Source organism: Myotis myotis, unplaced genomic scaffold, assembly GCF_014108235.1.
Source record: "Myotis myotis isolate mMyoMyo1 unplaced genomic scaffold, mMyoMyo1.p scaffold_m19_p_20, whole genome shotgun sequence".
Classification (NCBI taxonomy): Eukaryota; Metazoa; Chordata; class Mammalia; order Chiroptera; family Vespertilionidae; genus Myotis; species Myotis myotis.
In genome coordinates this window covers 12,458,400-12,471,303 of record NW_023416325.1, presented here as the reverse complement: position 1 = coordinate 12,471,303, position 12,904 = coordinate 12,458,400, and the positions used below count along the sequence as shown (strand labels likewise).

The 12,904-nt window shown below is 64.2% G+C and overlaps 1 protein-coding gene across 1 annotated transcript; it reads left to right on the top strand.

Annotated features, from left to right (window-relative positions):
• Position 1: 1 nt before the first annotated feature.
• GP1BB (glycoprotein Ib platelet subunit beta) lies at positions 2–1,476 on the top strand. Its single transcript, XM_036353994.1, has 2 exons — positions 2–350; positions 622–1,476. The coding sequence occupies exons 1-2, from the start codon at positions 35–37 to the stop codon at positions 1,218–1,220; spliced, it is 915 nt and encodes a 304-aa protein (XP_036209887.1). The 5' UTR covers positions 2–34; the 3' UTR covers positions 1,221–1,476.
• The last annotated feature ends 11,428 nt before the right edge of the window (positions 1,477–12,904 follow it).

Here is a 12,904-nt window from a genome sequence, read left to right as displayed (position 1 = left end):
CCAAACCCCATTCTCCAGTTTTGTTAAGTTGTGAATGCCCTCCTGTCCTGGTGACGGGAGAACAATGTTGGTGAACGTCGCTGCGGGTGTCCGAGTGCTCCTTTTGCCCCCAGGCCGAGTGGGGGCGGAAGTTCGGGCGGCGCTGGCCCCGGAGATAGCGCTCTATCAGCAGCCCGCTGCGCCTGCGGAGGCAGCCTGGGGGTTATTTCTGGCGGGGGCAGCTGTGCTGTGGTCGGTGTACCGGGAGCGCCGGGACCTGGAAGGGACGTGGCGGGCTTATCTCCCGGTTCTTGGGCAAACGCCTTCACTCCAGAGCGAGCCGGGCCGCCATCCTCTCGCCATGGGCTCTGGTGAGTCTGGTGGCCGGGCCGGGCCCGGCCACACCCTGAGCAGAGTCGGGTTGGGAGGCCCTCCACTCGTTCTGGCTGCTGTGGGGGGAGATTGGGGTCAGACTTGGAGGAAACTTGCGGCCAGTGCGCGGGGTGGTCGCGGGGGCGAGGCTTGCGAGCGCTGGGGGAGCGCGGGTCTCCGGGGCTGGAGGTCGGGCCGGCGCTCGGGTGCTAAGGGACCCACCCCGTTGCTGAGCAAGCCGCCCGGCTCACCGCGGCGCTTCCTTTCCAGGGCCGCGCGGGGCGCTGAGCCTATTGCTCCTGCTGCTCGCGCCGCTGAGCCGCCCGGCCGCGGGCTGCCCCCCGCCGTGTCGCTGCGCCGGGACGCGCGTGGACTGCGGGCGCCGCGGGCTGACGTGGGCCTCGCTGCCGGCCGCCTTCCCACCGGACACAACCGAGCTGGTGCTGACGGGCAACAACCTGACGGCGCTGCCGCTGGGGCTGCTGGACAGGCTGCCCGTGCTGCGCGCGGCGCACCTGAGCGCCAATCCCTGGCGCTGCGACTGCCGCCTGGTGCCGCTGCGCGCCTGGCTGGCCGGCCGCCCCGAGCGCACGCTCTACCGGGACCTGCGCTGCGCCGCGCCCCCGGCGCTGCGGGGCCGCCTGCTGCCCTACCTGACCGAGGAGGAGCTGCGCGCCGCCTGCTCGCCCGGCGCGCTCTGCTGGGGGGCGCTGGCGGCGCAGCTGGTGCTGCTGGTTCTCGGGCTGCTGCACGCGCTGCTGCTGGCGCTGCTGCTGCGCCGCCTGCGAAGGCTGCGCGCCCGCGCCATCCACCGCCTGTCGCTGAACGCCCTGCTGATGGCGGAGCCGGCCGGTGACAGCGAGTCCTAGGAGAAACGGACCGGCGCTGAGCGAGGTGGGCCTGCCAATTGGGCAGGACCCTGCCCCAGGAGCCCTTGCCCTAACCGGGAGCCACTCTCCTCCAGCCAGGCTTCATCTTCCAGGCCCCGCCCCGTCTGCAGGCCCTGGCCCACCGGGAGGTCGCTGCCAGCCCACCGCTAAGCCCTGGGGACCAAGTGCAGCCCAGACGCTGCGGAGTCCCTCACGCCAAACTCCAGTGCAGAATAAACCCTAACCCTTCTCCCGATCTGATCCGTCTCTACACCCACAGCCTGGGGACCCTCTTCCCAAAACCACACAAAAAGCTCTGAGAAGCAGTTCAAGGGGACACTCACCTTCCTACACCCCAAGTAACCTCCAAACATGCGGTCAGTGAGTAAACTCTCCCCAGCCACTGACTCTCACAGAAGTTCAAGTGGGGAGGGGACCCCAAAGGACGATGACACACTCGGGTAGTGAGGACACTGGGCAATGAGGACTCTGGGGAGAGTGAGGACAGTTTGGGGACAGTGAAGACACTGTGGACAGTGAGGACCGTGTGTGAACAGCCAGTAAACGTACAGCTGGTGCACAGAGTGGTCGGGGTGGTTGGGGTGGCGAGGCTTGTGGACAATGGGGGTCGCGGGTCTCCGAGGCTGGAGTCAGGCCTGGTGCTCTGGGTGCTGAGGGACCCCGCCCAGGTGCCCAGGAAGCCACCCGGCTCACCGCAGTGCTGTGGAGACAGCAAGGACACGGCGGGGACATCAAAGACAGTGTGGGGCAGTGAGGACAAGGGGGGCAGTGAGGACACTGTGGGGAGAAGGATCCTGGGGAGTGAGTACCCTGGTGGGGGGTCTGTGAGGACACTATGAAGACAGCCAGGACACTGGGAAGAGCGATGATACGGTGGGGACAGTAGCACACTGTGGGCAGTGGGGATGCTGGCAAGGTTGGACAGCATGTAAACAACACTGGGGACAGCAATGACATAGTGGGGAGTAAGACGGGACACTGGGGACAGTGTGGGGACAGAGAGGACACTGCAGGGCAGTTTTGAGAGAGAGGATGCTCTAAGTGGCAGTTTCTGGGGTCAGTGTGGGGCCATGGGGTGGCTCTGAGGACAGTTCTGTGTGTGAGGTTCCCCAGTGGCAGCCTTCGGAGCAGTCAGGGTGAAGTGGGGATGGTCAGGACAGCCTGGTGGCCCATCTGGAGCTCCCTGGGCATCTAGTGAGAAGCTCTGGACGGCAGGTGGGGCAGGGCCCAAGCCATGCAAGGCGGGGTCTATAGACGTCCCTGCAGGAGTGCGTGGGCACCCGGGGCTGCAGGGTCTCTGAAGTCATGTCCTCCGCGTGCCACGCTCACTGCGGGAAGGCACCTCGGACTGCACAGACCAGCCAGGGGCTTCTCGGGGCCTTAAGTCACCCCTGACCCCTGGCTGTCAATCAGGGCTGGGGACCCCACTGTGATTGCCCTAGTGCAGCACAGGCTGCTTACAGTGGACCATGGGGTGCCCCAGTGAGGAGCTGATGTGTCCTCACTCCCGCCCAGATGTGGCCTCCACCTGGCTGGCCCTGTGAACAATGGAGGCTGCTCTCCATGGACCCCAAACAGGACCCCAGTGGAGCCTCAGGCCTGGGCCTCAGCCGCCTGGCACAGGAAGGCCCGGACCCCTGCTGACCGGGTCGGGGAGGCTGCCGCTGACATGGCCTTTGTCCTGGCCTTTGTAGGACAAGACGGATGGCTCTCCGGTCGGGCTGATGCTATCTCGGGGCTACTGGTGGGACGTGAGGCAGGAGCCACCCCGCCTTTGTAGGCAGGTGCGAGGCATCCGGCCGTCCTTCCAGGCTTCTTATCACCACATCGGAGATGGTGGCTCCTTTGTGCAAATGAACTGCTACCCTGTCCTCCCTAGGGGTGGCCCAGCACCCCCAGAGCCCTGGTGAGGGTCAGAGGTGATGGTCGTTGTCACAGCAAGGAACACAGGCAACTTCCTAAACTTAGTCCCAAACATGGTGCCGGGAGGGGGCACCCCGCTACGCTCCAGAGGAGAAAACGGACCCCACAGATGAGTCTCCTGCTGGGCTCAGAGCTTCCTTCGTGGCTGAGACCAGGCGCCTGGGACTCCCTCACTTCTCCTCACTGAGGCCCTCGAGGGGGCAAATGCAGGGCCCAGGAGAAAGTAGCTCCAGGGGTCCTGGGAGAAGGAGGCTCCGTGGGCTGTGGGACGAGACCCCGGCAGGAGCTATGGGGAGTGGTCAGCAGGAGCCCAGCTTCACTGCCCACAGGCTTGAGGGCTCCTGGGCCAGTACCCAGGTGACAGAGTGAGCATCAGGGCTCTGAGGGCATGAGGGAGGAAAGAGGCTGGCAGTACAGTGTGGTCAGACCTAAGCAAGCACTTCTCACTTGGAGGATGGGGGGCTGAACCCCATGGTCCTCCCGGGATTCCCCCACCCCTCCTGCCTGTTCTCCAGGATTTAGCCCTGCCCCTACCAAGGTACTGACGGGGGGACACTGGCCTGGCCGCGATGGCTGACCTTCTCCAGGCTGCCCGGGAGCCCCCGGTCCCAATCCTGACCTTGTGCTGACCCTCTACACACTGACCCCAGGGCCTCAGCCCCCAAGGAGTGTGGGGAAGTGGATGGTCCCAGCTCAGTGCCCCTGAATGGCCCTATTCAGGGAGGGAGAGCACAGACCGCTCAGCCCACACCAGGAGGCCTACCGCGCCCCTCACCCCACCATTGTCCTCCATCTCACGGAGAACACCCCAATTCCAGGGCCCCTTCCCCACTAACAGGCTGGTCCCTTCTGTGGCCCCCGACGCCTTCCAGGTGGGGGTCCATTCAAAGGCTCTGCACAGCCCCCCACCCCCACATCTCCAGCTCTCAGGCTGGCTGATTGAGGGCCCCTTGCCCTGCAGCCCAAGGGGTCTGGGCCCACACCTCTGCTCCCCCAGCCTCCCTGGGCTCCCAGGACCCTCCCCTTTCCGTCAAGGCCCTCCCCGCCCAGGCCAGTTCCTGCTGTGACTATGTCCACACTATTCAAGGTCCTGCTCAAGCATGTCCTCCGCAGGGAGCTTCCCTGGCACATGCGCAGGACAGTGTGTCCTGGGCCCCTGAGGTCCGCCAGGGGCTCAAGCCACATCCCAGGCCTGCATGCAGCCAGCTAGTGAGCGAGTGACCGGTCAGAGGGTTGGAGAGAGCGAGCCTCCGCCGGGCCAGACGGCATTCCCCGAGCAGAAACAGCCGTGACCTTCCCCTGGGAGCCTTGGTGTGTCCTCGTCTGTGAAACGGTGGGTGCTGCAGGCGCCCCCGTCCAGTCCTCCCCTCGCGCGCCGCCACCCCGACCAGGCACCAGAGGGCGCTCGCGGTCTGCGGAAACGCAGGCAGGAGGGCGGTGGGCGAAGTGGGCGCTGGGTGCAGACGGCCAGGGTCCGCGGAGAAACAGAGGCCAAGAGACGGAGACTTGCCCAGGCTGGCGGGCGGTGGGGAGCCGAGAGGGGCGGGCAGGTGGCACACCCCATGGGGACGGGGAGGGGTGCGCCCTGGGACGCTGACAGATGGGGAGGCGTGTGTGCCCCCTCCGCCGCTCCCTTCCCCTCCTTCTCCCCGCCTCTACCCCCCCTCCCCCCCCCCCCCCCCGCGGGCTTGCTGACAGCCTGTCAACCCCGGAGATAAGGGACCTCTTCCGCCGGGCGGAGGGGAGGGGGTCAGCCCAGGTGTGCCCTCCGCCCTCCCCTCTGTCCCTGACGCCTGTTTGCTCCGAAAACACTTATTGAGCCCCTGCTGTGTGCACCGAGCGGCGGGGGTGGGGGTGGGGGTGGGGGGAATGCGGGGGCAAAGCGGCTGCCAGGGGGCAAGAAGGCGACAGTGAGGGGCTGGCCTCAGCCCCTTGTGTCTCCTCTGCCTTCCACCCGGTAGGAGGCCTGGAGCAGGCGCCCCAGAGGAGTGGAACTTCCCCACTAACCTGGTGGTGGGGGAAGGGATGTGGGGTTCTCCAAGGGCCCCCCTCCAGCCTGGGGAGGCGAGGGGGAGCCTGGGGAGGGGGCTGGCCACTCTCGGGGCGGAGGCGGCCCTGGGAAGGTCTGGGGGACCGAACCCCTTGCCAGGTTGTGGTGGTGGGGGTGCCCCCGCCGACCAGACGGAGCAACAACATTGGGGTGGGTGGTGGAGCCCTGGGGGCCCATAGCTCACTGCACAGTCTGCGCCCACCCCCGGCGTTTCCGATGGAAGACAGGCAGTGGGTGATAAATCACCGGCTCCCACCCCTACCCACCCAGGCGGCCATGGGAAGGGGGGCTGCATGGGACAGAGACAGGCCTAGAGATGGGAAGACAACCACAGAGGGACAAGCGGCCATGGGGGCCAGCTGACACCAGCCAGGTCCCTATACTCAGGATGTCTGGCTTCCCACCCCTAGGAGCCCCCGCCACCAGACCCATCTGGAAACCAGCTGAGAGCCACCCTACCCCAGCTGACCCCCAACTGGGAGGAGGAGGAGGAGGAGGGAGCAAGGCCTTAGCAGCCCAACTCCTGTCTACCCCGGAGGGCCATAAATCAGCAAGGCTCTCCCCGCACTGCCCCTGGCGGAGGGGGGTCTTTGGGGTCACTGGGCCTGGTAACTGGGCCTGGCCTTAGCTGTGTCCCTTTCCTCCTTAAACAGCCCTTGGGGATTCCACTGGCTGACCTCTCCCCCTGCCTCCCCCCCCGGCCCCCCCCCCCCTCCCCGGCATAGTCACACCTGGGAGTGTCTGCACCCAGTGCTGTCTGCTGGATGCACACTCACTGCCCTCCTCTGTCTGCAGGGAGACTTGGGGGGCTGGCCCTGCAGGAATTGGGGGGCCTGGTCCTCCCCAGTGAAGCCTTCCCAGGGGTCCACCTTGCCTCAGGGAGAATGCCATCTGTCCCTCCTTCCGACCTGCCTTCCTGCCACACACACATCCCCAGGGTGCTGAGGCCAGCTGGACGAAGGGTGCTGAGAGATGAGCCAGGTGGGGATCCTCCACAGGTGGGTGTGCCCCTGGGGTCAGTACTTAGTGGACAAGGCTTTAGAGAGCCCATGGGAGTGCCCCCCATGGTCCAGAACCCCAGTCCCAGCCAGGCTGCCCCCATGGTCTGTCCTGCAGACAACCCCTCGGGGCTCTGTGGCAGAGATAAGGCCACGTGTATACAAGGAAATGTAATGTCCACCATGACATCTTTCGTGGCTCAAAGAGTGGTGGGGGTGGAGATGGGGACTTGCTCGTCTTGAAAGACTTGGAGCTCTTGGAATTCTGTGCCTGAGAGAGGCATCGAGTGTCCCGGGGGCTGGCCTGGGCCTCGCCACGTGGACAGTCCCCTTGATCCTCAGGACAAACCTGAATTGCCTCTCACCCTGAGACGTCTAGAGCACTGACTGGTGTGTCCACAGGGGACTGGGCAGGCCTCCTGGGGGAGTCCAGGCTGAAGGAGCAGCACTGCTGTCAGGGGACACCTCTCCAGGGAAGGGAGAGCGAGGAGCTGAGAGGTGTGCTGAGCTCAGCCTGTAGAGGGAGAGGGCAGAGGTGCCCGTGTGTGCAGGAGCCACCACCCAACCATTCATTTCTTCTCAATCGCTGTTCTTCCAGTGTGCAGCCCTGCAGGTTTCTTGGTCCCAGACCTCCACCCAACAGACACCCCACTCTTCCCTCCACCCCTCCTGGTGGGGTCAGCCCAAGGGGACTGGCCAGCTCCCTCCTTCCAGTGTCCCTCAGGGGCTCATCTCACCCTGATTAAGCAGGTCAGACAAATTGGGGGGCTCTGGGTCAGACAGACCCTCATGTGGCAAGGAGTGGGGGAGAGGACGCCCCAGCATGCCCCGCCCTCCCCTCCTGCCCAAGTGTGCTTTTTCTACCTCTGCCCCAGTCACACAGGGTCCTGGGGCCACCCTCACAAGGTCACTGCTCCCCTGCTGGGTAAAGGAACCCTCAGAGGCGTGAGGGTCTGGAAAAGAATCCCTCAAGCTTTGCCTAATGGGCAGCAACCCCAGAGAAATAGAGGGTCCCCCGGGCAGCCAGTTCTCTTGCCCAGGTGTGTGGACAGGCCTGGCATGGCCCAGCCCCAAGATGGAGGCTGCAGCCTGGGGCTGGAGATCCAGAGAAGGGGTGGTGGTGGTGGGGGGGGGTGGCGGTGAGGATCCCAGGGCAGAGCCCCGGCAGTTGGGCTCTTGCGGGGAGGGGCGGGTGCACAGGCTTGGGAGGAGTTTTGAGGAGGCGCCTGTGTGGGGACCAAAGGCCTAGCTCTGCCCTGTGTCTGTGGAGAAACCTATTTGATGTGATTTGTATTTGCGAGTTTGCTTTTCTCTTTGCTTTGTTTATTTAAAGATGCTCTTGAAGAATTCCAGCCAGTCTTTGCACCGACTAAGGAAAGAGCTTCTGTCTAGGCAGGGCTGGGAGGGGTGGGCCCCCCGACAGCCGCCTGTCCTAGCATGCCCGCCAATGCCCCCGTGTGCCCACTAACGGTGCTTGCGGCGCGGGGCTGCCCTGCCTCCCTGCAGGGGGGAAGCCTGGGGGCCGGCCTGGAAGAGCCCCCGTGACCAGGACCCAGAGCAGGGAAAGGTGCCCATGCACGTGCCTGTGCCGAGCCAGCACGGCCAGGTTCGGTGAGCCTGAGAGGGGGCGGTGAAGGATGGAGAAAAGACAGACAAGAGAAGAAAGCTGGGGCTGGGTGGGACGCTGCCCTCTCTGATGGAGAGAGACAGCGACAGCACCAGGGCCGACAAGCCGAGTCTTTATTGTATAGCCAGTTCCCACCAGGCAAAGTAAGGGCGTGGTCAAGATCTTTACAACGTTCTCGTGGGTTTCGAACCTATTCAATGACACGCACCTGATCAAGCTTTGTTTACTTGCTGCACCTCCCGCCGCCCACATCACTCAGCCACGTGGGACCACAGGTTCGGACCATACGGTCAAGCTTACGACCATAGCCTTTGGCTCTAATTGTGCTGGGACTTGCACGTGGCCACGAGAGGATCGTGCCCTCTCCTTAGTCCCAGGCTTGAACCTGTCCAAACGCTGTAGCCGCTCTCCACACGTGCCCCCCTAGATGCCCATGCGGAGGGGGTGCAGGAGACCATCAGCTTTCTCTACGGGAAAGGAGGTCAGAGTAGAGGGAGCCCTGCTCCCTCTCCTGGCAGTCAGCGCCTCTCAGGGCCCCTTGGGCTCTGAGGGATGGATCCTGGGGGTTGGGGGGGGGTTTCCCATGCTGTGGGTCTCTCTGCTGCAGGTCCCTCATCTGGGGTCCCTGCTCTGCACGGCTCTTCTCTGTGGGTTTCTGCTACAGGGATCTCTGCAGGGGTCCCTGGTCTGAGGTCCCTGTTCAGTGAGTCCCTGGTATGGGGGTCTCTGGTCTCAGATGTTCCTACTCAGCTCTCCCGGTGTCTGCTCTGTGGGGCCTTGGTGTGGGGCGTTCATGATGCTGCCTCTCCTTACTTGGGGTGTCATGGCCCTTCTCTCTGGGTTGGAAGCCTCCCAGGTGGCCTCCTGAGCCAACAGGAGTGGCTGGAACATAACTGTGGCCCCAGGCCGTCCATGGAAAGGTGTTGAAGCTAAGGCTGACCCATAGCCTCTACTCCACGAAGCTCCCAAGTCCTTGCTAGACTTCAGGGGACCTGTTGTGAGTCTACTAACTCCTCCCCGAATCCCTCCTGAGTCCTCCCAGTCCTCCTGGAGTGCTCCCTGAGGCTTCTAGGAACTTGCCTGCAATCCCATCCCCCACCTTCTCAGGCTTGGGCGGCTCTGCCTGCTTGGGCCCCAGGAGGTAGCTGAGGTTGGCACCAGTGGGGCCTCGAGCCTGGAAATGCCCTGCAGAGTCCTGATGGACAAGGTGGACAAGGTGGACAGCAGGCAGCCGGTGTGCAGGTTCAGCAGCAGCGCTGTAACGGGCCGAGGCTGTCATGACCTCACTCCAGCATCGGTGTCCGGGTGTATTCCGTGGCTGGACTGGCGGGGCCTCCGAGACAGTCAGCCCTCCAAGCAGGCGGGACCCAGACAGGACTGAGGTGGCACCATCCGGACCCTCAAGGGATGTCTGGGGATGGGGAGACTGCACACACACACATGCACATGCACAAGTGCATGCCAACACATGCGCACACGAACATGCACTCACACACAATGCATAACTGCATACCATACATGCACATACATGTGCAAACACACATGCACCCCTGCATGCATAAGCCCATGTATATGTACACAAAAACACATGTCCACACACACATAAACACACCTGCACCTACACGTGCACGCACAAGCATCCAGAGAGCCGTCCTGTCTTCCCTTTGCTGGGTCTGGTTCCTCCGAGGGTCCGGGTCTAACACGAGGCTAACCACTGTGCTTCTGAGCGGCATGCCCACTGAGTGTCCCCAGCCTGCTGTGCCACCTTCTGGAGTGTGAGCGTGTGTAATGGCAACACTGCAATTACATAAGCGTGCGATTGTATAAGAGATGCACAGCCTCACCTTCCTGTATGAGCATGCCTGGGCCCCCACAGCCCCACGAGCGTGTCTATGTCCTCACACCTCCTGCGTGCGCGTGGCCTGCTGGCCCGCCGTGCCCCGCCTGCCCCCAGCAGCCGCCCGCCCCTGCCCGCCGCGCCATGTGTACATAGAGGCTTGTTTTCTCTGCCTTTCGGGCCAGGGGTGCGCTTGTAAATCGTGCAGCCGATGACACATTTATCCCGCAGGCGACTGGCAGTGTGAATTTATGGCTGCCCCTCCCTCCTGGCTGAGGCAGCACAGGGGCCTGGACACCCTGCAGGCAGGTACCTACAGGCCACTCAGCTAGTCAGGTTGTCATGGGGCCACGGGGCCAGGAGGGTGGCAGGAGGACTCTGAGGCCCTGACATTTCAGGGTGCTCAGGGCAGAGGGGAGGCCAAAAGGCTGGCTCAGCTCCGCCTGGGCCAGGGCTGGGGTGCAGGGATGTCCAACATCCACCGACCTTCCCTACACTGTACCTCAGTCTTCCCACCTATGAAATGGGACAGCAGCTTTAATGTGCAGGGTGGGAGGGGCTCCTTTCCTCAGATGTGGAGTCAACCCACCCACTGTTCCTGGGCCTTTTGGAGGCACCGAGGTTTTGGGGGGACTGTCTGGAAGGGTGGGGACCTCAAGAGTGGTGGTGATGGAAAGTCAAGGCATGGAGGTTCCCTCAGAGCATGCCTGCCCTCCTCTGCCTGGTAAAGATGGGGAAACTGAGACCCAGAGGGGCAGGGCCTCAAGACCCCAGATCCCTGCTCCCCAGCGAACAATATGGGGGTCCCGGGCTCAGCTCCCCATCCTGCACAGTCTCCTTTGTCCTGCTAAGTCTTCATGTGGGGGAGGGGCAGCCAGCCAGGTCTGACAGGGAGATGCTGGACCAGGTCCCCTGAGGCCACAACTGGGGATGGGAGCCAGCGGTGGGGGGTAGGGGAGGTGGGGGGGACCGAGAGTTCCTGGCTGCCTCCCCTCTGTCTGTGTTCAGGGTCGTGTCTCCAAGGGACCCTCTGTTGGCTCTCATGCTCCCCTCCATCTCTGGTCCCCAGCCCCCCCTCACCGCCCGCCTGTCAGGATGAGCGATGGCTGTGCCCCTCCCCAGGCCCCCGGCCCCAGGCCCGGTTCCCGCTCATTAGCCGCTGACACTGTTTGCTTTCCCGCCGGGGATGCCCACCCCGTCACAGGCCATTTCTCCTGGCGCCTCCCACCCCCCTGGGCCTGCCTGGGGGTCCAGGGTGCCAGGGAGGACCTGCATTTGGCTCCCAGAGTGATGGCCAGACAGATCCCAGCCCCACCCTCACCTGCACCCCCTAGAGGACATCATGGAGCTCGCCACCACCAGTGAGACACCCGTGCCACGGAGGCTCAGCTGGCTTTGTATGACACCCAGCGTGGCCCTCTGGTGACAGGCACCAGGCTCACTCTCCCTTTATCTTGTCTCTCTTTATCACCTGCCCCTATTTCTGTCTTTGTCTCTCTGGGTCTGTCCCCAGACCCATCCCAGGAAATGACCACTGAGCCGCCAGCCCCACCTCTGTCCCCCCCAGGAACCCTGACATCAGAGTGTGGGTCAGAGGGTGCATGTGTGATGCCGAGGCTCTGGGAGGAAGGTGGAGGCAGGGGCGCCCAAGACAGAGCTGGGGGGTGCTCCATGGTTCCTGCGCCAGCTCTGGAAGGCGGCCATAGATATCAGTGGGGGACCTGGGGGGCATGTTGGGGGCAGCAGGCGCTCCTCCCTCAGGCCACCGCTTGCCAGCCCGCCCTCCCCCTCCCAGGACCCTCCCCCAGCCCCACTCCCCGCCCAGTGTGGCCACAGCTGGGCGGCATCAGGGCTCGAAGGCCGGTGGCAGCCAGTCCTTCACTTAAAAATGTGTTTGTGATTTCGGCGGCGGGGCAGATAACGGTGACGAATGGCCCGCCTGCCCCGCGAGGCCCCCAGCCCATCTGGTTTGACTTTGGCCTGTCGTGGGGTGCCCTTGGGCCCCCACCCCTGCCCTCGGGCAGTACCCTCAGAGCGAAGCCTGGGGGCCAGTGTGGGCAGTCCCCAGCAAACCGGATGGACCTCTAACCTTTGCATGCACTGGTCCCCCTGCCCTCCAGGGAGTCTCCCTCGGCTGTGCCACCAGGAGGCTCCAGGGCACCGGCCGCAGGCAGGCGCGGGGTGTGGGCTGCGGTTTGTGTCGGGGCGAGGCCTTGAGTGGCTGCTCCCCTGTGGACTAGGGAGTGGTGGGCGCCCCACTTGGAAGGCGGCGGGAGCCGGGCAGGCAGGGCACGCAGTGGGGGCACGTGGTCCTCGTCAGGAGGAATTTCTGACAGGGCTCAGGGCTCCCAACCCTCCCACCACCGACCCATTGATTACTCAGCCAGAGAGCAGCTTCTGGATTGGGGCCCAAGCTCGGCTGGGGGGCGGTGAGGTCGCCTGGGCTGCTCTGGGCCCCAGCCTCTCTCTTCCTCTCCCCTCGGGGCTCCTGGAGGTGGGCAGAGGTGGGGGGGCGCCCTCTGTCACCCAAGCAAGCACCTGGGCCACGACCAGGCCAAGCCACACCCTTGGAAGTGGCGGGGGGGGGGGGGCGGGAAGGGGGTGAGGGGGGGACACTAGGTTTGTATGACCCAAGGGACACGAGCTCATTTGTTCCTCAGTGAAGCCGTTGCCCAGGACACAACTGGGCTGGACCCCACTCAGCGAGGAGCTAAGAGAGGCAGCGGGTTTGAGGTCCATTGTCGGGGGGCTGTGAGGAAGGGCACCAGGTCCAGGGAGCAAAGCTGGGGGGTGGGCTCACCCCAGAGTAGCAGCCTGAACTGCTCCGTCCCCCACCTTGGCGGTGGGGACAGCTGGGGTGAGGGGGAGGGTGGCGCCGTGTCAGGACCGCAGCTCCCCCCTACCCCGCCCCCCCCCCCCCCCCGCAGGAAAATCCCTCTCCCTCAGTATCACATTGTTGAGAATTAACTTTGTTGAAATAAAAATTGGTCTTGGTATTAACTTGGCCTCGAGGATTTTCTCCGGATTGCGGAGGCCGCAGCGGGGTCAGACACCCATTCCCAGATCTGCCCGCAGGCTCAGCTTTCAAGGGCGCCAACAACCTCCTAATCCTCCTCCCCCGTAACTCTCAGCCCTCAGGGACAGGGCGCCTGGTTCCTGGGGGGTGCGGGGAGGGGGGAGAGTGGGGGGAAAGGCACAGCTCAGGCCCCTGCCTTCTTGGGCCCTGGC